We start from the raw sequence: 23,345 nt of genomic DNA, 5'->3' as shown, positions 1-23,345 counted from the left end.
CAGGATTTCAGAAACAGAACAGACATGAGCTTAGAGGGCCGTACTGGAAAGTGTAACTGTTATACTCTGTGGAAAAATGACAATTGGTTAGGTCCTCTGTGACAATGGCAGGCAGGAAGTTACATGCATGTGCAGTGCAACACTCTCAAAAGCTTTGATGAAGAAGCTGGAGCACAGTTCTTATGTGAGGGCTCCATCAGATGATGTTACCTATGTGTAAGATTATGTTATCCTGCTTGTCCTCAAAGAAAACCAACATCTGATTCTGAACTAATGCTTGGAAAATTAGGCGGATGCAAACAAGTGTTAAGGATTCAGGTTAAAGAGCATCAAGTGAAAAACTCTCATTACCATAGCTCTAATAGTCAAACTTCCATCAACTGTCATAAAGAGGGAATTTGACTGCAAACTGGACCATCACAACATTTCTCAGAGAAACTGACCTAGGGTAAGAATAATACCTACCCATAAGTTCACTTATACCGCGCAATTATAGCTTCAGTCTTCTTAAAATTTAAAGCTAAACCATTCCCTTCAAAGTAATTCATTATTTTTCTGAAATTAAGCACATTTTTCAGGAGGTAGCACCTACCTCAGTGGTGAATGGTACAAACCATAAAAGGCCATCTGTAGATAACCTGGAATCAATTTCCATTGCATGAAGCATTGCACATAAAGGAAGATTATAAATATGAGTATTAAACAACATAACTAGAAAGGAAGAACTAAGAAAGTCAACTTCATTTAAATATATAAACTTTCAACCTGAGAGGTGCTCAGAACCTTGAAAAACAAGGTGGAATAAATGCTAATGGGGACAAGCCCCTATAGACATTTCAGTGTTCTATCATTGCATCCTCTCCCATGTTAGAAAGAATATAGTGAACCAATTTTTCCAAAAATTGAGTTAATGTCCCAAAACAATCATGTGAACAAAATAAGTTTTAAGTTTGACCCAGTAGTTTTCATTGGGATTATTATCCCATCCTTAAGAATAATAGGTACTCGACGTAATACAATCTTTTCAGTAACTGCCCCCACGATTTGGAATTCCCTACCTATATATATATACGATCTGAAAACAATCTACAGAAATTTAAAAATAGTTTAAAATGTTTCTTTTTTAAAGATGCCTACAATTGACTATACAATTGACTATTCGTTTCAAGTCCAGCAACTCTTGATTTCCCCTCCCATTGTTCTTCCCTTTGCTGTATCTTTTCTTAATAAATATTGTAGTTCTCCCCCCCTCTTTTCCTATTGTATCCTTATAGATTAACCAAAAAAAAAAAAACCCACGAAGTATGTTAAGATGTTAGTCTCTGTGTACTTTTGTCAATGTTTTAATTATTATTGTACAACGCTTAGTATTTTGATAGGCGTTTAATCAAATAATCAAATAAACTTGAAAACTTGAAACTTAAACAACATAGCCATAAAGAGAAAATTGTGGTATACCTCATGCTACCATATATCATCTGAATTCTGCACTTTCAAAGATCACCTTCTAGCATCAATCTTTTAGGAAATGTTGGAACCATTTCAGAACAGTCCCTAGGACCCCCCTAACCATCTCAACCTCCTCAAAAGAATTTCATGTCTTACCACATCAAATGCAGATGTAATATCTACTCATAAAAGTAAAAAGGCTGTGTTTTTTTTCTTTTAAGACCCAGAAGAAGTATATTCTTATGGGGGTTATTAATGTCTCTAGACTATGACCAGTTCAAAATCCATGTTGGCACGGATCCAATACCTGAAATCTATCAAAGTCCTACAGCTGCCAACTGCTTCTTTAATCAATTTGCCTGTTCCTGGGAGGTTAGAAATGGAGTAGTAGTTTGTACATTCACTCAAGTGATTCTCATGGTGTCTTTTCAAATTGGCTTAATTCAGGCTTGCTTCAGGAATGGTGGCAAAAGCACCTCATTAAAGCAACCTTTTACAAAAACATTTGCACAGACTCTTGCTATCTTCAGTAGTACCTCTGAAAGTGTCTCCGATAGCCAGACTGTCAGATTCCTCATCTAAAGAATGTTAATACAGTAGACTCTCAGTTAACCGGCACCCATGGGGATTGATAGATAAATGTGGTTTCTGGTTTATTGAGAGTTACCATTAAAAATTGGCATAATTAATACTGCACCCCATACTATGCGTAACTAATACTATATCTCATATTATACCATACCATAACCTGTTCCAAACTACTGGACATGTGGCACGCAAAGCGTGGGCATACTCAGGTGTGGCATGCCAAGTTTACACTTAAATTTCCAACAGGAATTGATTTTTATTTAAAGTATTACAGTATTTCTTTGATTTTTTTTTTTTTTTTTCTGGTTGCTTGAAAGTTCTGGTTGCTTGAGTTCCAGTTAACAGAGAGTCCACTGTAATCTGATGAGAAGCAACTGGTGTAAACCAAGTGCAAGCCACTGACATGTCTAATGACACTAAAATCAGATTCTTGTTTTCCATGTTTCACAGCACAGTATCAACCACTAAGACCAAAAAAGGTCTTGGCACTATGGCCCCCATCTAAAACCATTGAAATGGGTCTAAAATTTAAAAAGTAGAAATATACAATACAATACAAGTCCTATATTCCACAATACTGCAAGGTTCAATGCAGATTAAATGAAGATTACCTGAACATACAATGGAGAATATGCAAAGTAAAAATCAGCAAATTACAAAATTTACCAAAATATGCCTTTAAAATTTTCCAAAACAAGTAAGAATTAATCTGCCAAATCCCTAAAGGAATTAAATTCCAAATATGAATAAACTGATAAGACAAGGAAATGTAAAATACCCTTTTAGATAAAAACATTCTTGGATTAGGAGTAAGGGTATACAAGTTATGGGCAGACCTACGAGAATCATCATTACAAAAAATGATAGAGTTTATTTACATAGCATGGCGCTAACCCATGCATACCCTTATACACCAAAATAGCTGCTTTGAATATCTGATCATTTACACCCCATAGATTCTATATATGGTGCTTTAAATTGCTTGCCCAGTTTGTGAGAGCAGCTTAATTGAACAACAAGCCAATCAGCCTCCTAACCTGTACCTTATTTTCGATGACTTTGCATTGTTACTTCTTGGACTTTGTATTGTAACTACTTCGCTGATTGTCCAGCGCCTCTTGTTGTAAACCGCCTCAAACTATCATGGCTTTGGCGGTATATAAAAATATAATTATTATTATTATTGCATTTAGTTGCCATTTTATAGAATCACAATATATATATATATATACACACAATTAAACCCCAGTTCCTCCGTGGATTTATTTTATAGAATCACCCATTGCTTGAATACTAAAATTTATGTACACACATACACAATTTATTTATTTAAAAAATAATTTGTACACCGCCTAAACCTAGATGGTTTACAGGAAAACATACATAATAAAAACAATATATTGCAATAAGACAAAATAAATATCGCTGCGCTGTCCCCACCAAGATGTTGGTATTCTGGGCATTTATGTATATACTTGACACCCTCCTTAAATAATTTCCCTCTATTTTGGACATTACAGTAGTAGAAATGAAGTGAAAAAAAATTATTGAAAGCATTTCAGGACTACAAGTTTAAAACATCTTCAGAGGGATAAAGAAAAGAAATGCAAATCATAAGTTTCTTGATATGAAGAGATTTGTTTATTTGTTCAGGTCATGACTGGGGTAGCCTGCTGTGCGACTGAACTCCCTCCTCTGAAATTGAGAACATTAGGTTAACAGTCCTTCACTGGCAAACAATTCACAAGAGACCCCCTGCAGGTCACACAGTTTACTGAGATGGTGCGTTAAGCTTCCCAACCATCCAAAAGATATGGTTCTCAAGAAAGGCCCAGGGCAAATCGCCTACCTCAACGTAGTCCTTGGCATGGCCCCAATCACGCTTGGCGTCCAAATTGCCCAAACTGAAACATTCCAGCTGTCTGACATGAATTTTAGCTACTGATCGGCTAATTTTTCGGGTTACAAAGTTAGCCCCTGCAGGAGAGAGAAAAGATAAGCGCTGTTATGTTCACAGTCTGACAGAACCCCCAATCTCAATACTTTTTCATCTTGAGTCTTCACCTCACTCCCCTACACAACCAGACCATCATTTATGATTTGTGTAAGCTAGGAAGCTCCAAATGTAAGCACCATAACCTCTACATTCACAGCAAAACAGCATTCTCTGTGAAACTTCTTAAGCATTCCTAATTTGCTGCCTCAATGTTCAATCTAGGCAAAAAGCCAAGGAAAATCTATTGGAACGCCAGTTTCTAAACATAAAAATATAAAAGGTTACACAACGGGAAACACTAGATCTGATAGACAGACATCTCAGACCACCCCAGTAACAAAACAAAAAAACCCCCAGGAAATTAACAAAATATATATGTACACTTTGTTTATTATTTTTTGTCACCTGGGAGTATTACCCCAAAGTTTGCTTCACTCAACATGTTTGTATGTTATGAAGGATTAAGTTAATTAGATATATGATCGATCACACTTTTATAGAGATGCTTAGAAAAGTGATAGCAGCTCTGTTCTAAGAAACTGAGGACGGCACTGTACTTTTAATGGCAAAATTTTGCTTTTGCAGGCATGGTTTGAAGTAGCTTTTGAAGCAGTAGGTGTGCAGTTCTCTCACTCTCTAAGGAACATGTTTCCTCATCACGAACAATGAGCACTACTGTCCATTGTATACACACAAAGCAGGCAAAGTTCACATAAACAGGGAGCAGTCAGCAGGATGACAAAGTAAAACCTCCTCCTTTCTGTACTGTAGAATGGCGTCATGAAGTGAGGCCAGGTGTCGCTTTCAGCCCCTTTCTTGGTAATGAACTGGTCCCCACAGGAGGGACTAACAGATCCAGGGTCAATAATACTCTCCCCCTTCAGCCAACAGTTTCTATTGAGGACCACTGTGACTCAAAAGGTACTATAAAATTTGAGTTCAACCAATGTATTCTTTGTGAGCTTTACAACATATGAGCAATGGGTATGATAGATCATGTGTTAACTAGTGCTGTATTCTACAGTATTCTTTACCTAATCAGTACTAAGGGGCCTTTTATTAAAGTGTGTTAAGCAGTTAAAGCATAAATTAGCATGCACTGTTACTCTTTTAGGACTAAGCAGGTTATGGGTGGAGAATAAGCATGGACTGCACACTGCAGTTAGTGCAGGTGCATTTACTGCCTCCTTGAGAAAAAGAATTAGAGGAATAAGGCCCTAATGCTCGAATGTTTTCCGTCACAGTAAGACTCGCTAAAGCAGTCTTGCTGGCATGGAAGCTTTCTTGCCAAATTTTCAGTAGCAGCCATCGAGAACCCTATGCAAATGCACCACAAAAGAGAACGCCCTCCTTTTATGGGGCAAAACTTTGCTGATGTGCTTGTGTTATGTGAGGCACACAATACATGCACAACAGCCGTGCCCATTAAAAAAAAAAAAAGTCTCCAGCTGAGCCAGCAGCCCCTGCTCTCCCTGCCGGCTCAGCTGATCGCGACAGATATGATAAAGTAGCTGAATATATAAATAAAAAATAATTTAATAAAAATAAAATAGTGGTGCTCCTTGGGGAGGAAGAGCCTGGCCAGCAGCCTGGAGTCCTCCTCTGCAAAATTGGGCTGCCTCCTGCATGCCATTTTATTACATACAATTTTAATGTTAAAAAACAGCATAAAATCACCATTCTAAAGATGTCATGATGCTAAAACGCAATTACATCATAGACACCTAAAAAGCTATTTTACAAAGCACGCACAAAACACCACTCAATTCTATAAAGGATATCTAACAATAGACACACTTAGATTCACTCAGCGCAACTGAGCATGAATCTTTATTGTACATCTATGCATAACAGAATCGCACCGAGCGTTGTACTGCTGGATGTCTAAAAAAACACCAAACTTTTAGGCGTCATTTATAGAATTTGGCCTGAAATGTAGAAAAGGGAAACCCAGTTTTCACTTAACCCTACAAGACTTGTATCACATCTTGCTTTCATACTTTACATGGGTCTCCCCCTCCGTAGTTTTATACATAAAAGAAGGGGCAGATTTTCAGTGGCAGTTAAATGGCTTTGGAGGAGTGTGTGGCGCAGTGGTTGGATCTACAGCCTCAGCACCCTGGGGTTGTGGGTTCAAACCCTGCGCTGCTCCTTGTGACCCTGGGCAAGTCACTCAGTCCTCTATAGCCCCAGGTTCGTTAGATAGATTGTGAGCCCACCGGGACAGATAGGGAAAATGCTTGAGTACCTGATTGTAAAAACCGCTTAGATAACCTTGATAAGCAGTATATCAAATCCTAATAAAAACTTGAAACTTGCTTGAACCTAGTGAATGAAAATTATCCTGCAGGGCTGCTAGATTCAGGCTGCAACTGAATCTAGCAGCCTAGTTTTTCAATGTGACTTGTTTTTAAAATGTTTTAAAAATGGGTACCCCAAGGGTAGGAGTTTGTTTGAGAAGTGGGAGGGGGACGAAGGGAGAATAGTTAGTCAATTAGAGTTGGATTTTCAATGCTAGATGGTTTAGATATTCAAACTTAAGTGCTACAAATAGCAAGTTTATATCTAACTCTCTAAAGCAGTCGTCCCCAACCTTTTTTTATACCAGGGACTGGTTTCATGCAAGACAATTTTTACACAGACCGGGGGTGGGGGAGATTCACATGCATAATCAATAAAGTGCATAATATATAATCTAATTATTACATATATAATGTAAATACAATTATTATATTTTATATTATGTACTTTATTTCTATTATTACATTGTAATATATAAAATATATTAATACAAGTCACCATAATGCAGAATTAGTGGAAACCCTGAGCATGTTTCCCTGCAACTAGACAATCCCATTCCTATGCCCAACAGTTTCTCTTTCTTCATTTCCCCATGTGCACCATCTCTCTTTCCCTCTCACTCAGATACCCATGCCCAACATTTCTCCCTTTCTATTCCCTCCCCTACCTCAGCATCTCTTTCCCTCACTCCCTCCTTCCTTCCATCCTGTGCCTGAAGTTTGTGCTCTCTCCCTTCCTTCTGTGTCCCAATGCACCTGCTCTATTTCATGTTCTAGCGCGCACCTCTTTGTCCTTCCCTACCTCTATTCTTGTCCCAATTTCCTGCCTCCCTCCTGTGGGTGTTTACTTGTTCTGACCGGCTCCCTACTCCCAGCCGCACTTCCCTTCACAAAGCCGCAGTTCCTACATAGAGCTCGTGGTTGACCCGCTTTGTGAAGAGAAGCAGCTGAGAGGAGGGAGCTGGTCAGAACCCGGGGACTGCCTGTAATATAAATAAAATACAAATTTATGTGTGGCCCGGTTCAGCACAGCCCACGGCCCGGTACTGGTCCACAGCTAAGTGGTTGGGGACCCTTGCTCTAAGGGCTTCTTTTATAAAGCTGCGATAGCAAGTGCCACACTGCAAATGCACTGAAGCCCTTTCAATCTCTATGGACTTCACTGTATTTGCTGCATCGGCCCAAATTAATTTGTTTGATAAAAAAGGCCTTAAATTTAGGTGTCAGGTCAAAAACGCAGAAGACAAAGGCGCGCGCAGACAACTGAGCGCAGTGTGGAGGCGCGCCCCGAAGAAAATAACTGTTTTTAGGGGCTCCGATGGGGGGGTGTGAGGGGGAATCCCCCCACTTTACTTTATACAGATTGCGCCGCGTTGTGGGGGGTTGTAACCCCCTACATTTTACTGAAAACTTCACTTTTTCCCTAAAAACAGGGAAAAAGTTAAGTTTATAGTATAATGAGGGGGGTTACAACCCCCCAAACCACCCACAACGCCGCTGCGATCTGTATTAAGTAAAGTGGGGGGGCTCCCCAACAAAAACCCCCGTCGGAGCCCCTAAAAACTGTCATTTTCTTTGGCGCGCGCCTCCGTCTTGCACTCAGTTATCGGCGCGCGTCTTTGTCTTCCGCGGTTTTGTCTATGAACCTAAATTTAAGCTAATTTTTAGCTGCAAACCTACCTAGCTTAGTTCAGTTGGGCCATCCAAAATCTGTCCAGCTAAGCTAGGTGGTCTGCTCTGTACTGCAAATGCTCCCATAACTGATAAAATAACTGAATAACATTGCTCTCACTTTTACTACAGCCAAAAAGGCTGGGAGGTTTATAAACAACATGCATCTATACTTAAAACAGGGGTTTTCAACCCAGTCAGGACATATCCAGCCAGTCAGCGACCTAGAATAAAAAATGCAGAAAATAGATCTGCATGCAAATTTATCTCATGCATATTCACTCTGGAAAATCAGAGTGGCTGCTATGTCCTGAAAACTGGGTGAAACACCTTGATTTGGGGAAGGTTTTGAGGAGGGAGAGGGGTTCCAGTCATGCAGATAGGTTCTCTGTTATTTCCTTCTCTACAATAAAGAATTCTATAACAGCGCATTTATGATTTTAAAAAAAACAAAAAAAACCCAACAACAACTAAACAAACAAAAAACTAAGGACTAAATAATATGTTATAAAAAGAGACACATACACATGTACTTCACATGGCATGTTCAAAAATCAGGTACTAAAATATGTTCAAACTTCATTCATATTTTGCGCCAGCAAAAACAAATACAAAGGCCTTATTAATTTATGTTTGTTCTGTCAGTGATGCCCAGAACCACATACAATTTCACATCAAAGCTATGCTGACCTGAATATAACTTATTTCTATAATTACCTGTTATAGTGAAGGTAAACCACGGGAGCCAAGAAGAGGAATTCTGAGGTTGCACAAGCTGAGCCAAGTAGGACTCAAAGCATTCAAAGCAAACATTTAATCACCTGCTCTGTGCATACAAGAGAAATTCAAACATTCAGTATATTGTACATGACAGCTCATAAAGACCAGTGCTGTCCACATGGTTAGGGTTATAACTGCCACTCTGTGCAGGTTACCTTGTAGGTCTTTTCAAAGCATACAAGTCATTCATGTTTTGCTGTGAGGGGAAATCTTCTATTCTTGAATTCTAACCTCTTCTGTATAGGAATCCTCTGTGTTTATCCAATGCCTTTTTGAATTCCACAATTGTTTGATCCCTCCCACCTCCACCAGGAGGGCATTCCAAGCATCCACCACCCTTAGACATTTTGTAATAGGCGGTACCATCTAATTTTAATAAACTCGAAACTTTCCATTAAAAATATTCTTGACGGTTCTTTTTGAAATTGCTGACCTGCTGTTAGTGGCCTGTAAGCTGTCGCTAAAATCATCTGTAGTACCTGAAGATTGGAGAATGACCAATGTTATGCCAATTTTTAAAAAGGAGAGATCCAGGAAATTACAGACCTGTAAGCCTGAGTTCAGTGCCGGGCAAAATGTGGAAACAATTATAAAAAATAAAATGATTTAATGAGACGGAGTCAGCATGGGTTCAGCTGAGGGAGATCTTGCCTCACCCATTTGCCCACAGGAGGGGCCTAAGACTCCCGGGCCTATTCTGATTGGCCCAGGCGCCTTAGGCCCCACCTGTGGGCAGGGTTTCAGCCGCCTGGGCCAATCTGGCCCCATTCCGAAGCCGGTTGGCCTGCCGGACGGGCAGGCTTGGCACCCGTCCGTCCGGCCAACATTTAACAGGTATAGGGGTGGGATTGGGGGTGGGGGTGTCCTGGGGTCAGCGGGGAGGGTCGCAGGGTGCCGATCGAGGGTTCAGGGGGGCGGTCGTTGGGAGGGGTTGTGTCGAGGGCATGGGATCCCTCCTGCCCGTATTGTAGTGGGGGATGGGGGGTAAGGGGTCCACCTGGGCAGGAGGGGTTGGGCTCCCTCCTGCCCGATCTTGTAGGGGGTGGGGGTCGAGAGGCCAGGAGGGCTTGGGCTCCCTCCTGGCCCCAGTGGACTCGGGGGGGATTAGAGATCGCGGGGCAGGAGGGCTAGGGCTCCCTCTTGCCCCGATGTCGTCGGGGAGGTCGGGGATGCCGCGGGGCAAGAGGGCTTGGATTCCCTCTTGCCCCGATCTTCATTAGGGGTTCGAGGGTGCTGCGGGGCAAGAGGGCTTGGACTCCTTCTTGCCCCGATGTCATCAGGGAGGTCAGGGGTGCCGCGGGGCAAGAGGGCTTGGACTCCCTCTTGCCCCGATGTTGTCGGGGGGTTGATGTATCGTGGCAGGAGAGATGCCTCATCTCCCCTACCGCGATGCCATCACTCCTCTACCCGAACTGCCACAACCCGCGGCAGAAGAGATAGGGCATCTCTCCTGCCGCAGGTCGCGACAGTTCGGGTAGAGGAGTGATGGCATCGAGGTAGGGGAGATGAGGCATCTCTCCTGCCGCGATCATTGCTGTAGGGGGTAGGCAGGTTGCTGGTGCCGCTGAGCTGATCGCAGCAGCCACGATCAGCTCAGCGGCCCCTTTTTCAGCACTTAGACCTTTTTTGACTTCGTCTAAGTCAAAACGTATATGTGCCGACTAGGCAACCTGCCTAAGGTTTTGGTTATACCTGCTGCATGCCTAGGTCTAGGTCGGCCCACCTCCCGCCCACCGCCCGCCCTTTCCCCTCCTCTAAAAACGCCTCTTTTCTCTTTGTGCGTCTAGAGGCAGTGGAAAGGCCTAAGCTGGTTTTAGATACGTCTAAAACCAGCTTTGATTATGGGTACTTGGACGATCAGGCTTTTTGATCGTCCAAGTAGCCATTTAGGCCACTTTTTAGATGTTTTTTTCTTTTGATTATGAACCCCTTAGAGTCTTTGTAAGTTAAGTTTTTAGTTTCTTTTGTCGCTTTTATAATTTACATAACATGCTGGAATCTAAATAATTTAAATATGATTGTTCTAGGCTTACCTTGTGAAGGTTTTTTTCCCAGTCTATGTGCTTTTTCAATTTGTGTTTTAATTGGCAGGAGTTTTGGAATTATTTCTTCAAGAAAGGCAAATTTCCTCTAATAATAAATTATTGCTCATTTTAACAGGGGTTGCCATTCAACAGATCACGTTCAACTGGAAAAACTGGAATAGACTCAATTACTGTTTCTGGTGGAACTCTGTGCCACATATATAAAATGGAAAGGATATTAGCTGTCCAAAAAGGAAATTATAGCAAATTTCAGGATGTGTGGAGGCCATTGATAGATTATTGCAAAGATTAAAAATATTATTCCCTGATTATAATATATGACATATGAGGGAGGGTGGGGTGAGGGAAAATTTGATTATTAAAGAAATAGATCATTATATATATATATATAATAAAATGAGGGTGGTTACAATATTTTAGGATGATATGATCAAATTTAAGAATTCAAGTGTTTTTAAATGTTCAATTATTAAACATCATTTACTGTACTTGATTTTAAGATATGAAATGAATAAAGATTAAAAAAAAAAAAAAAAAAAGAATGGTCTTTGGACATGTCCGACTTTGGGCGACTAGCGACTTAGGCCCAAAATGGACTTAGACGTGTTTTTTGATTATGCCCCTCCACGTTCTTATCCCATTGCAAGATTTTGTCAAAATCCTAGGAGTTACTGTAGACAACTGTCTCACATTTTCAGATCACATCTCCACCATTGTTTAAAAATCATCCTATGTGCTTCATCAAATCTGTGCTGCACATGCCTTGGTTGATCACCCTTTTGATTGTTAATCCATACTCTGATGATAACTAGACTTGATTACTGTAATTCCCTGTTACATGGCTTACTGCATCATCAACTGTGAAGATTATAACTTCTTCAAAACACTGCAGTCAAGGTCCTCTATGCAACTAAAAAATATCATAGTGTTTATGAATTATTAAGGAACACTGGCTTCAAATGTCAAATCAAATTATGTTTAAGACCCTTGCCCTTATCCATCAAATACTTCAGTCTGAGACTTCATTGCTCTTATTCAGCTGCTTTCTTATCACGCATACTCCTTCAAGACCCTTCTGTTCTGTACATCAGCACCCATTTATAGTTTCAACTCACTTAAATATTTGCTCTCATTTGACCAGAACTACTTATTTCAGTGTTATATATCCTACTTTATGGATTTCTTTGCCACTGGATCTTCCAAAAGAGCTTTCATTGAAGAAATATAAAACAATGCTTACGACCTATTTTAGTCAGGCCTATCCAAGTTCAATTACAGGTCTCCCCCCATATTCAGGTTCAGCACTCGTAACTTCAATTATTCATGGTTTTCATCTTACTGACTCTGCCCCCCCTGAGTGACATCATCCTGGGGTGCCGAGAGAAAAGTTCAGTGCTTTTTTCTGCATGGTCGGGTAAACATCAGCGTTGGAGAAGTGTGTGTTTACTTCATCGTTGTCAGGCAAATGACAGCATTGGAGAAGTGTGTTTTATTCGCAAATTCACGGTATTCACGAGGGCTAGACCCACAAACCACGTGACTATGAAAGCAAAAAGTTATTCGAGATTTTTTTGTATTCACGAGCCGTCTTTGCTCCTAACCCTCACGAATATGGAGGGAAAAGTGTATGTTAATATATAATGTCTATGTCTGTAGTCATCCCAATATGACTATCACAGATGTCTGAATTCTTTTACATGGCTTATCCACCTTCCACATTTTAGTTGAATTAGTTTATTTCCATATTATCCCCCTTTCCCTTATAATATGCAATATACTCCTGCTCTTCATCTTCTCCTATTTATTCAGATTGTAAACCGCTTAGATGTTTTAACTATGGGACCCTTTTACAAAGCCATGGTAATGATTCCCGCACAGCAAAACGTGATGCAGCCCATTCAATTCCTATGGGTTGCACCACATTTGCTGCAATAGGACTTGCTAAAGCGGCTTTGGAAAAGGGGTTCTATATGAAATATTTATTAGTTTTTATTTACAACATTTTTGAAGGTACATAACGAATAAAGCAAAATGTGAAATGGAAAGCTGCTCCACAGAAGATATTTTAGTGTGCATGTACTGTATATGTGTGCATATGTGTTTTATTATAAAATGTACTTTGCAGCTCTGCTCCAGCCCCAGTCAAACTATTACCTTGGGGAATATCTTTGCATGATTTTGTCAGCGGACAATTACATATTGTAGTGGAAAAAAGAGATGGAGAACTTGGGTCTTTGGACAGGATGGGACATTAAGACCCTCATTTGAATGATTGTTACTGCATATCAAGGTCAGTATATATACATACATATATTCATTTTTTATACTTGTGTACACATTTTTTATACTTGTGTACACATATATGCATGTTAATATATTTGTTTATGTGTATCCAGACTGCAAACTGATTGTATATTGAGTATTTTTGATCATATTTTGACTTGGGTTTTCTTTTGTGTTTTTCCCTTTCAAATTTGCATGGCCTTTATCTGTTGTTTGTTGTATTATTATATTCCTCAAGGACCCCTGAGGAAGGCTAAATCAAGCCGAAGCACGGCCTGTGTAGGATCTGGTCAGTGCAATCATTGTTTTTATACTGTTTGAATGAGGCTAACTTTCAATACATTGTGATTTATTTGATTTGATTTTTACATCAATAAACATTACTGTTTTAAACTCTTGGAAGTCCAGGATCTGGTTTCATATTTTTTATTCTGTTAAAAAATAAGATTCCTCCCATATATAGAAGTCCTCATAAAGGTGGACCTCCATGGGTTCAGAGGCAATATACCATTCCTACCATGAGGATAGTATCATGGGTCCTTTAAAGGAGGTGTCACAAGGAAAGGAGGAGACCCCTACAGAGGTAAAGGTACCTAGGGAACCAGCTACATGGCAGTCTGAACCTGAGGTGATGGAGTGGGATTGTTTAGAACCTGCAGAGGAATCCCAGGCTGTGGATCAGACCTAAGGATAGTAAGGTTCATCATTATCCAATTTTACTTGGAGTTGAGATGGTGGGAGGTGGGATAGACCCGTTAGAAGGAAAAACTTATCCTGAGGGGTGGTGTAGTCCAATTATCCTGAGTAATGGTGAAGTAGGAGAAATATACTAAATTCTTTATTTTAGTTTCTTCTTAAGAACTGACAAATGCTTGACCTCCTGGTATAAACTGAATCCTGAGGAAGAGTAGATTTACATAATGATTTGGGAAGGAAGAGAGAGGGGGGGGGGGAGGATCCTGAGCGGGAGGAATTCTCCCAGGACTCTCCTCATTCTGTATAAGTTGAACTGGATGAACTAATATTTGAGGGGTTGACTTTTCACCTAAGTGTGAAGAGGACCCTCTGGAAGGGCTGTCGGGGCTGACAAGCCCATAGAGGGAAAGGCTCTTTTAAATCTCCATATGGAGGAGAATTTCTTCATTTCAAAGGAAAATTTGTGAGCATGGAATCATATTCCTGGAAGTAGCACAACCAGGGGCAGAGACCCTGATAGGTGGAAGGGTCTTTCCTCGATTGGATCAGCAAAGAGTGGAGATGATAATATGTGTATGAGGAAGTGAGTGTATGAAGGCGCAGTTCAGCTGCCTAACAGCTAGGGGCACTAAACTGTCATAACATGCCTTGAGTAAGAGAGGCAGGGCTCAGCAAGAAAGAAGCTTAAATGCCCTGAGTGTGTAAAACCAGTGAGGTCTCAAAGCAAGAGGCTTCCCAGAGTAAGATCCCAAGGCAAAAAGTCTCTGAAAGGGGAGGTTCTGAGGGCAAGGATCTTCCCAGCCTATCTTGTTGGCTGCAGTACCTGGAAAATTTCTGGGGAAGTGGAGTAGCCATCAGTAGACATAGCTATCCTGAGTTTGTGTGAAAAGGGGGTTCCAGTAAGGTAGGAGAAGTTCCTTGGAAATTAGGAGACTCTCGGAAGTGGTTGTTTGACCTGTGAAAGTTGTATCTGGGACAAGGTACAGGGGCCCTGATTCATGAGGGAAAACAATCTATTATGAAAATGTGAAACCTGCTGAGGACACAGTACAGTATAAGGATAATGTTTGAGAGACTTTGTTGAAACATTTTTGCTTATTTTTCCTTTTTCTTGTGCAAAAATAAAGTTTTCCTTTTGACTTTTTCCAGGCCTTCCGGTCGCTCACATGATCACAATGTGTATTAGGCTGCAATATTTTATAAGGACCATTTTCTACTCATTAAAAATGCATTATAAAATCACCCCCTTAATGTTCTGAGAATACACTGTGCAGCCAGGGCTTGGTTAGCTTTTATCTGGCAGTATTTTCCTTCTAAAACTATGAAAATCCTTCAAAAACTCAAAGGGTAAAAGCATTAGATTTACAAACATTATTTCTCTTTAAAGTATTATTTTTGCTTCCATAATTTTAAACATGAATACTTGGATTCTTTTTGAAGTCCCAAACATAACCTTTAAATGAACCGTAATATAAAAAAAAACCAAGCCAGAAACAAAAATAAGAATCCCAGGGAGAAAAATGTATGGTCTAATCCCATATTTAAACAATTTGGTAAGGAAAAATGATTTCACTGCATTGAATTTTATTTATGCCTGTGAATCCAAACCCAAAGCAAGTAACTAATGGAGTGAAGTAAGTGATCAAAAACAAATATATTGATTACTTCTTTGAACATGTTTTATAATTCATAGTTACAGACCAAAGGCTTATAAAGACTAGTATAGTTCATCTAGCCTGCCCAGTGAAGTGATGTGCTATGCCTGCTGTTCCATGCAGAATATCTCCTCTGTGTCTCTATTCAGGACTATGCCTGCTGCTCCATGAAAGTTACTCACCCTCTGTCTTTATCAAAGTTTGAAGGTCATTTGTTTTGCTTTGATTCTGTCTTCTTGTTAATAATAATAATAATAACTTTATTCTTCTATATCTTGTGACTTCTAGGCAGTTTACATTCAAGAGAGCTGGACATTTCAGCGAGTTACAATATGCAGATAGTCAGAGGAAATATAGAGTACAGAAACTTTGAGAAAGCGGAAATGTAAGCTGTACAGTTTGCTAAGCGAATATATAAAATATACAGTTTGCTAGGAAATTTCCAAGAGGACATGTTAGGAAAAAGTCGCGAATTACAAAAAAAAAAAAAAAAATACAGCGACAATTACAATAAACAGCGTAATTACAATATACAGGGACCCTCTGTGTTTATATTAGGGACCCTCTGTGATTATCCCATGTTTTTTTTAATTTTGTCACTGTGTTTGTCCTCACTGCTTCCAGGCACCTACCACCTTTTCGGTGAAAAACTATTTCCTGTTGTTGCTTTTAAGTTTGCTTTCTTACTATGTAATTTCATATCCTCTAGTTCTAGAGCAGTGTTTCTCAACTTCTTCAAGCCAAGTACTAAGTCTAACAAATATCAATTGAGTACCCCCCAACCACCGACTGCCTAAGCTCCGCCCCAGACCCACCCTCGGACCCCGCCCTCATTACTAATTGTAATACAATTTCATCCATTCATTTCTCATATACACACAATATACACAGCAGATATAAATGCTCAAAACCAACATATTTAAATCACTAAATTGAAAATAAAATCATTTTCCCTACCATTGTTGTCTGGTGATTTTTATTTTTCTTATCATCTTTTCCCAGTTTCTGGTTGCACTTCCTTCTGACTGTGCTCTGAACTGTGTTTCTAGGGCCTTCTTCTTTACTTTCTGCCCTGCATCCATCTTTCAGGAAAGGAAAAAATCACTCTATAGACCTGTTCAAAGAGTAAAGTTGATTAAATGTTGTAACTCAGTTCACCAAAACTTGCTCAGAATCAAGGAGGGGAAAACTGGGGCTAGCCCCAGAAAAACCACCTCACAGCCCAATCATCGCATGAAGGGTAAACAGTAACATTATATCATTCCATGTATGCTTTGTATTTTGTAAAAAATGTTGACGTTTGGGCACTATAATGACTAGGTTGTTTTTTAGTCAAAGAACTAAGCAAACTTAACTTGTAGCTTGCAGGTTGATTGGGTAGCTTGATTGGGCTGTGAGGTGGTTTTTCTGGGGCTAGCCCCAGTTTTCCCCTCCTTGATTCTGAGCAAGTTTTGGTGAACTGAGTTACATCATTCAATCAACTTTACTCTTTGAACAGGTCTATAGAGTGATTTTTTCCTTTCCTGATACATGCACCTTTTCACTCTTGTTACATTGTGTGTAACTTGTCCCCCTAATTTTCATATCTGACTAGAGTCTGCATCAATCTTTGGCATTAACTTTTAACAGTCAACTTTTTTCCATTTTTCTACTTTCTTCTCAAAATCTACTTTTCTATGTCTTCCCTTCCCTTCCTATCTCTCTCCCCTTTCCTCCACATTTCCATGATATGACATCTCTCTCCTTTCCTCCCTCCCTCTTCCCAGTGGTCAACATCTCTCTCCTTCCTTTTCCTCTTCCCACAGTCTAGCATCTCTCTTCTCTCTTCCCCAGTCTGGCATCTCTCTCTACTACTACTACTATTATTATTATTTTTATAGCACTATCAGACTCCTCTCCTTCCTTTCCATTCCCTGGTCTGGTATGCTTTCTCTCCTGAATTTACCTCATTCCCTCCCCCAACCAACATCTGACTCTTTCACTCCATGAGTCCAACTTTTCACTCTCTACCTCTCCCCCTTCCCCTGAGTGTGACTTTTCTCCTTCCCTCCTTTCTGCCCTTTTCATCTATCTCTCCCTCTCCATGAGTCCAACACTTTATACTTCCTACATGCTTTCTCTCTTTTTTCTCACCCCTTCCCTCAAGTGTGACACCTCTCCTTCACAACTCCCAGTCCATCTCTCCCCAACCCCACTCACAACTAACATGTTCTCTCCCCATGCACCATTCCTCCTTCTCCTCTCTCCCTAGCATAGCAGCAGCTCACTGTGTGCTTTTAACTTCCCCACCCAGCTGCCGCTAGCGTTAGTTTAGCTGCGATTCCATCAGGCAGCCTCAGGACCTTTGCTAGGCTGGCCTGCCTCCAATAATGCAGCTTCCTCTTTTGTCGGAGACGGGCTGGTCTAGCAAAGGCCATGAGGCTGCCTGATGAAATTGCCAGCTAAACTAAAACTGGCGGCAGCTGTGTGGGGAAGTTAAAAACACACAGTGAGCTACCACTGCTGGTCCGGGAGGGGGAGGCAGGAGATATACAACAGCAGAAAAAAGTTGGGAGACATACAGCGCTGGTGCCGCGTACCCCCTGACAATGGTACGGGTACCCCCTGGAGTAAGCGTACCACATGTTGAGAACCTCTGTTCTACAGCTTCCCCATCTTTGAGAAAGATTTGTTTGTTCATTAATGTCTTTCAACTATTTAAAGGTCTGCATCATATCACCCCATTTCTCCTCTTCTCAAGGGTTTACATATTCTGGTTTTAAAGTCTCTACATCTTCTGGTGCAGACCCCATATCATTTTGGACCCCTTTCTCTGAACTGCTTCAAGATTTTTTTATATCCTTAGCAAAATATGACTTCCAAACACTCCAAGTGGGGCCTTATGAACAACTTTTGCATTATCACCTCCTCTCTTCTGCTGGTTATGCTTCACTCAATGCAGCCTAGCATCCTTAAGGCTTTGGTCAGCACCTTGCCGCACTTTTTCACCACCTTGAGATTCTCCGACACCATCACCCTGAAGTCAGTAGCTGAATCATTCCTTTGTTGCAAATAATATTCAACAGACCATAATGCACCTTCTTGAGGAACGTTTGTATATAGAGTAGTAACATCAACAATCACTAACCATGTAGTTTTCTCATTATCTCCCAAATCTACCAAAATTCTCGGCATATTTGATGAATCTTGAATATATGATAGAATCAAAACAATTTGTTCCATCAAAAAACAATCTGCAAACTTAGATAGTGGCTCAAGAATAGAATTTCTAGTAGATACAAGGGGATGTCCAGGTAGAATCCTAACATTTTTATGAACTTTAGAGAGAAAATAAATGTAAGGGGTCTGCAAGTGTTTTTGCATTAAAAACATTGCCTCTCTAGCAGTTAGCATCCCCTGTTGCAACGCTGACTTCACAAATGTAGCTATCACTGATTTCAATTCATTAAGAGAGTCATCCTCCAGTTTACGATAGTATTTATTATCTGACAACTGATGTATCTATCGCTTCTGCTTCATATTGTTGCTCAGACTGAACCCCAACGGCTCCCCTTTTATCGGCAAAACAGGAATTGGCACTAAAAAAATTGCAGAATAATGATCAGATTGCTATCCTAAGGATTATTGTCGATGGTGTAGATATGCAGTAGAGGGACTGCATATCTACACCATCGACTGCATATCCTCAAACTGGGAGATATATTAAATCTAGATCTTACTCCACATGTACGAGTGCATGGATGGTATATGTTATTTTGTACCCCTGTGACCTTATATATGTGACTAGAAGTAGTCATCCACTTAAGACTGGCTGAGCATAAGTCTCGTATTGTGACTATGAATACTCAGACTCCATTGGTTCAGCATTGGCTGGAGAAGGAGCATACTATTGAAGATATTAGGTGCCATATTACTGATCATGTTATAGTAGGGTGGGAGGGTAGTCACTATGAGAGAATACATAATTTTACAGAACCGCAGTGGATTTATATATTGAACAGTCACCATTCTGGCTTAATGCCGAGATTGAATGGATGATGCTAGTGTGAGTGAGAGCATACTCTGTGATTGGTAGTCCTTTGATCATATGACTGTTCTATATAATTTGTCCTGTAGAACGCCGCCATGAGATGACGAGCATGCAATGTAAGGTAAGACGTGTAGAGTTAAATGTGGACTGTGGCTGATTTTAAAAGTTGGATGAGTGATTCGGATATTTTTGTTAGTTATAAGGGACAAACCTTGATACAGCTTTCCGGCAAAATATGATGTCATGTCATAAATCTCCATTAGTTTTATCATAACAAGTAAATGAAAGAGTTCAATTAGGAAGCTGAATGTGGATTTATGAAGAATTTCGTTAACTACACCTTAATATGAATATTGATTTTTTGAGGATAGTTGCTGAGGTCCGTTATAATTATATCTTGAAATGTGAGAAGCAATATTTTTTATGTTCATTGTTCTGACTTTTTCTTCTCAGTGATTAATGTCTAATATTTGTAGATCACTTTGCATGCTGTTTACTTTCTCTGAAGTCTCCACTCGGTTGCAAATCTTTGTCTTACCATTAAAAAAAAAAATCAAACATCCTCTTAATCCTTCAGCAATATTGTTCAGAAAGACAATTAACACAATTGCCAATTGAGCTACTGGAGTCACTTTTTAGACTTGTAATTAGTAATCCAATTCAAGATCCATGTTTGAAAACAAGTTGAATGGCTATCCTTTTCCAATGTACTTTTTCCCTCTCGTTCTTGCAGGTTTTCTAGGTTGATTCCCTTCTGCTCTCTCTCATCCATCCTTTATACCCTTTGGCTGCTGTCAAATTTCCTGCTGTGACTTCAGTTCCCCTTTTGTAAGATATGTTGGGTAAAGGTAAGATGAGAACTACCACAATTAAGAATGGAAACAGAAAAAGAAAAAGACACGCCTGAGATCAAAACCGCAAGATCTGCAACTCCTCAAGGTCAGTTTACAGTTTACATTTTGCTGTCTCTATAAATGTGTATAAACTTGTGTTTCAGAACAGCTTCGTGATATGAACCAGTATTTCTGGAATAAACCACGAATAAATTATTATTTACATTCATTTTTAACCTAAGACGTCCTTCTCAATCTCCACCCCTCAACACATCCCAAAAAGCTGTTCCAGTCTGGTTCATTGTTATTGAAGTATAAAACATCTTGGACCCCTGAGGAAGAAGTATTTATCGAAACACGGACCGTGTCGGGTCCAGGTCTCAAACCAAAGTGAACTATTTTTTCAACAACAACGTTTTATTGGCTCTAATAAAAGACTTGGCATTTTGTACATCACTTCTGCAGTCTCTTTTGGTTCAGGATCATCAGATTCACACATAACTTATAGGATGGTGGTAGTGCTGCAAGAGAGACCTGAACATTTATGCCATGTACTAGCATGTATTTTCCTCCCTATTCTCTAACTGCATATCCCCACACACTTGCCATTATACAATATTGCTTAATACTACAATATTATTTCTGGTGCTCATTTCTTGGTGCCAGGTTCAACATCCTTTGAAGAATTGTCTCCTTAGTAAATGGGTTCCCAAGAAGGTTATAGGTGTATTTCTAAAAAAGAAAAGTCATCTGAATTGGACTTTGGTAGCAGGGTCGCTAATATTGCCCAGGACCTATCTGGGGCAACCATGTATTTCAGTGCTACCAGGATATTGATACTTTCAGCTATTCTTCTTTTATCAGGGTACCATTTTCACTGCCTATATTTCCACTGTTATACTTCAAACATGACAACCCTTCCCCCCCCCCCCAAGACTTCACTTTTTTTCCTAGGAAGACTGAGTTGCTTAGTTTTGAAAGCAATCTATTTCTTATGTCCAGCGACACATGCAGTGCCTAGAATTTTCTGATGGTTCTGAGATTTCAATACACTCGTAACTCAATTACCTTATACGCAGCAGGATAAAAGCACTGCTGTTCATTCCTGAACCCCAAATGAACCCAAACCTGCAGAGATGTACTATATCCCCCTTGCTCCCTTCTGCACCTTGGGTACACATGGTAGCCTTTTAGCATCCCTGCTGAGAGCTGCCTGGGCCCTGGCTCTGCTCATACAGGGTGTAGAAAGAAGAGACACTGAGAATGTCATGGCTGACTGACCAGACTCTGGAGATCAGAGAGATTACGCCTCATTTGCTCACCAAGCCCTGCCAAAACCAACACTATTTAACTGCAGGTACTCAAAACCCAACAGGCAAGTTTAAAGGAATTTCAGTCTTAAAAGAAGACCATTCATAATGTACATTTGCTGGGGTAACTGCCTCTTTCTTGGCTTTAGTTCCTGAGTTAGTTAAAGAGAAAAAATACAGCTTTTATCTCAATGTTACACCTTATTTAAAGATAATACCCCTCCCTTCCACACACAAAAGTGGCACTTATTTTGAGTGTAAAGCTAATATAAAGCTCTGGAAAGCAACTCAGCAATCTGCAAATAAGAAATGGACAAATATATTTAAAAAGCTGGTGAGAGGAAAATCAGTCATTTCTCACAACATGTTTCTCATCCCCTCCTTGGAAACCTTCCTCTTTAAAAGCATGCATCATTTGTTGAAACTGTAGCGTCAAACAAATCAGTCAAACCTTACACGGCATTTTAATTTATATACAGACACGCAGCCTTAAAAAAAAAGTGTTTGAAATACAAAACTAGTTATTAACATTTCTGGGCTCCTCTATTTGACAGTTTTCATTTTTGATCTTTGCCAAATAAAAATGTCTCTGTACAGTATCCTGTTCCCCCATCTTCGCTTCAGCTTACAAAATAAAGCCAGGACCACTGAATGAAATGTATCCAAGTGAAGCAGTAGTTATTATTATTATTATTCATAGTGATTCTATTGTTCAGTGGTCATAACTTTTTAGCAGTGCTTCTGTGTCACAAGTACTATTTATTTATTCATTCAATTTTGTATATTGTATAGATCCATAGTGAGGCCCCACCTGGAATACTGTGTGCAATTCTGGAGGCCGCATTATCGAAAGGATGTGCTGAGGCTGGAGTCAGTGCAGAGAATGGCCACCCGAATGCTCTCGGGACTCAAGGATCTCCCATACGAAGAACGGCTTGACAAATTGCAGCTTTACTCGCTCGAGGAGCGCAGAGAGAGAGGGGGGACATGATTGAGACGTTCAAGTATCTTACGGGCCGCATCGAGGCGGAGGAAGATATCTTCTTTTTCAAGGGCCCCACGACAACAAGAGGGCATCCGTGGAAAATCAGGGGCGGGAAACTACGAGGTGACACCAGGAAGTTCTTTTTCACTGAATGGGTGGTTGATCGCTGGAAAAGTCTTCCACTGCAGGTGATTGAGGCCAGCAGCGTGCCTGATTTTAAGGCCAAATGGGATAGACACGTGGGATCTATTCACAGGGCAAAGGTAGGGGAGGGACATTAGGGTGGGCAGACTGGATGGGCCGTGGCCCTTATCTGCCGTCTATTTCTATGTTCTCCCAGGAGAGCTCAGAATAGATTATATGAATTTATTCAGGTACTAAAGCATTTTTCTCTGTCCTGGTGAGCTCACAATCTATCTAATGTACCTGGGGCAATGGGAGGATTAAGTGACTTGTCCAGGGTCACAAGGAACAGCGTGGGTTTGTGGGTGCTGAGGTTGTAGCTTTAACCTTTCCTGGTGGAATTAGATATATACTTTTGTATCAATTAAGCATGGCCATCACAGAAAACATACAAAACCTTAGTGGAAGATATTAGATAAGTGAGAAAGTGCATGGGGAAGTGATGTTTTTACAAGGTTTATCCAATAAAGGGGTGATTTTATAGCAGGGCACCTCCATTTAGGTGCTGCCAGGCCGTGTGATAGGAGCCTATTTCATAACA

At 40.3% G+C, this 23,345-nt stretch overlaps 1 protein-coding gene across 2 annotated transcripts in view; it reads right to left on the bottom strand.

The window, feature by feature from the left end:
• The window catches only part of GMDS (GDP-mannose 4,6-dehydratase), a 1,326,053-nt gene that overhangs the window by 720,241 nt on the left and 582,467 nt on the right, over positions 1-23,345 (bottom strand). For both annotated transcript variants that reach the window (XM_033934875.1, XM_033934874.1), the window contains exon 7: positions 3,887-4,014. In XM_033934875.1, coding sequence (XP_033790766.1) covers positions 3,887-4,014 — 128 coding nt within the window. The remainder of the gene's footprint in view (positions 1-3,886; positions 4,015-23,345) is intronic.

The sequence above is a fragment of the Geotrypetes seraphini genome, chromosome 2 (genome assembly GCF_902459505.1).
Source record: "Geotrypetes seraphini chromosome 2, aGeoSer1.1, whole genome shotgun sequence".
Lineage (NCBI taxonomy): Eukaryota > Metazoa > Chordata > Amphibia > Gymnophiona > Dermophiidae > Geotrypetes > Geotrypetes seraphini.
This window is presented reverse-complemented; position numbering and strand designations above follow the sequence as displayed.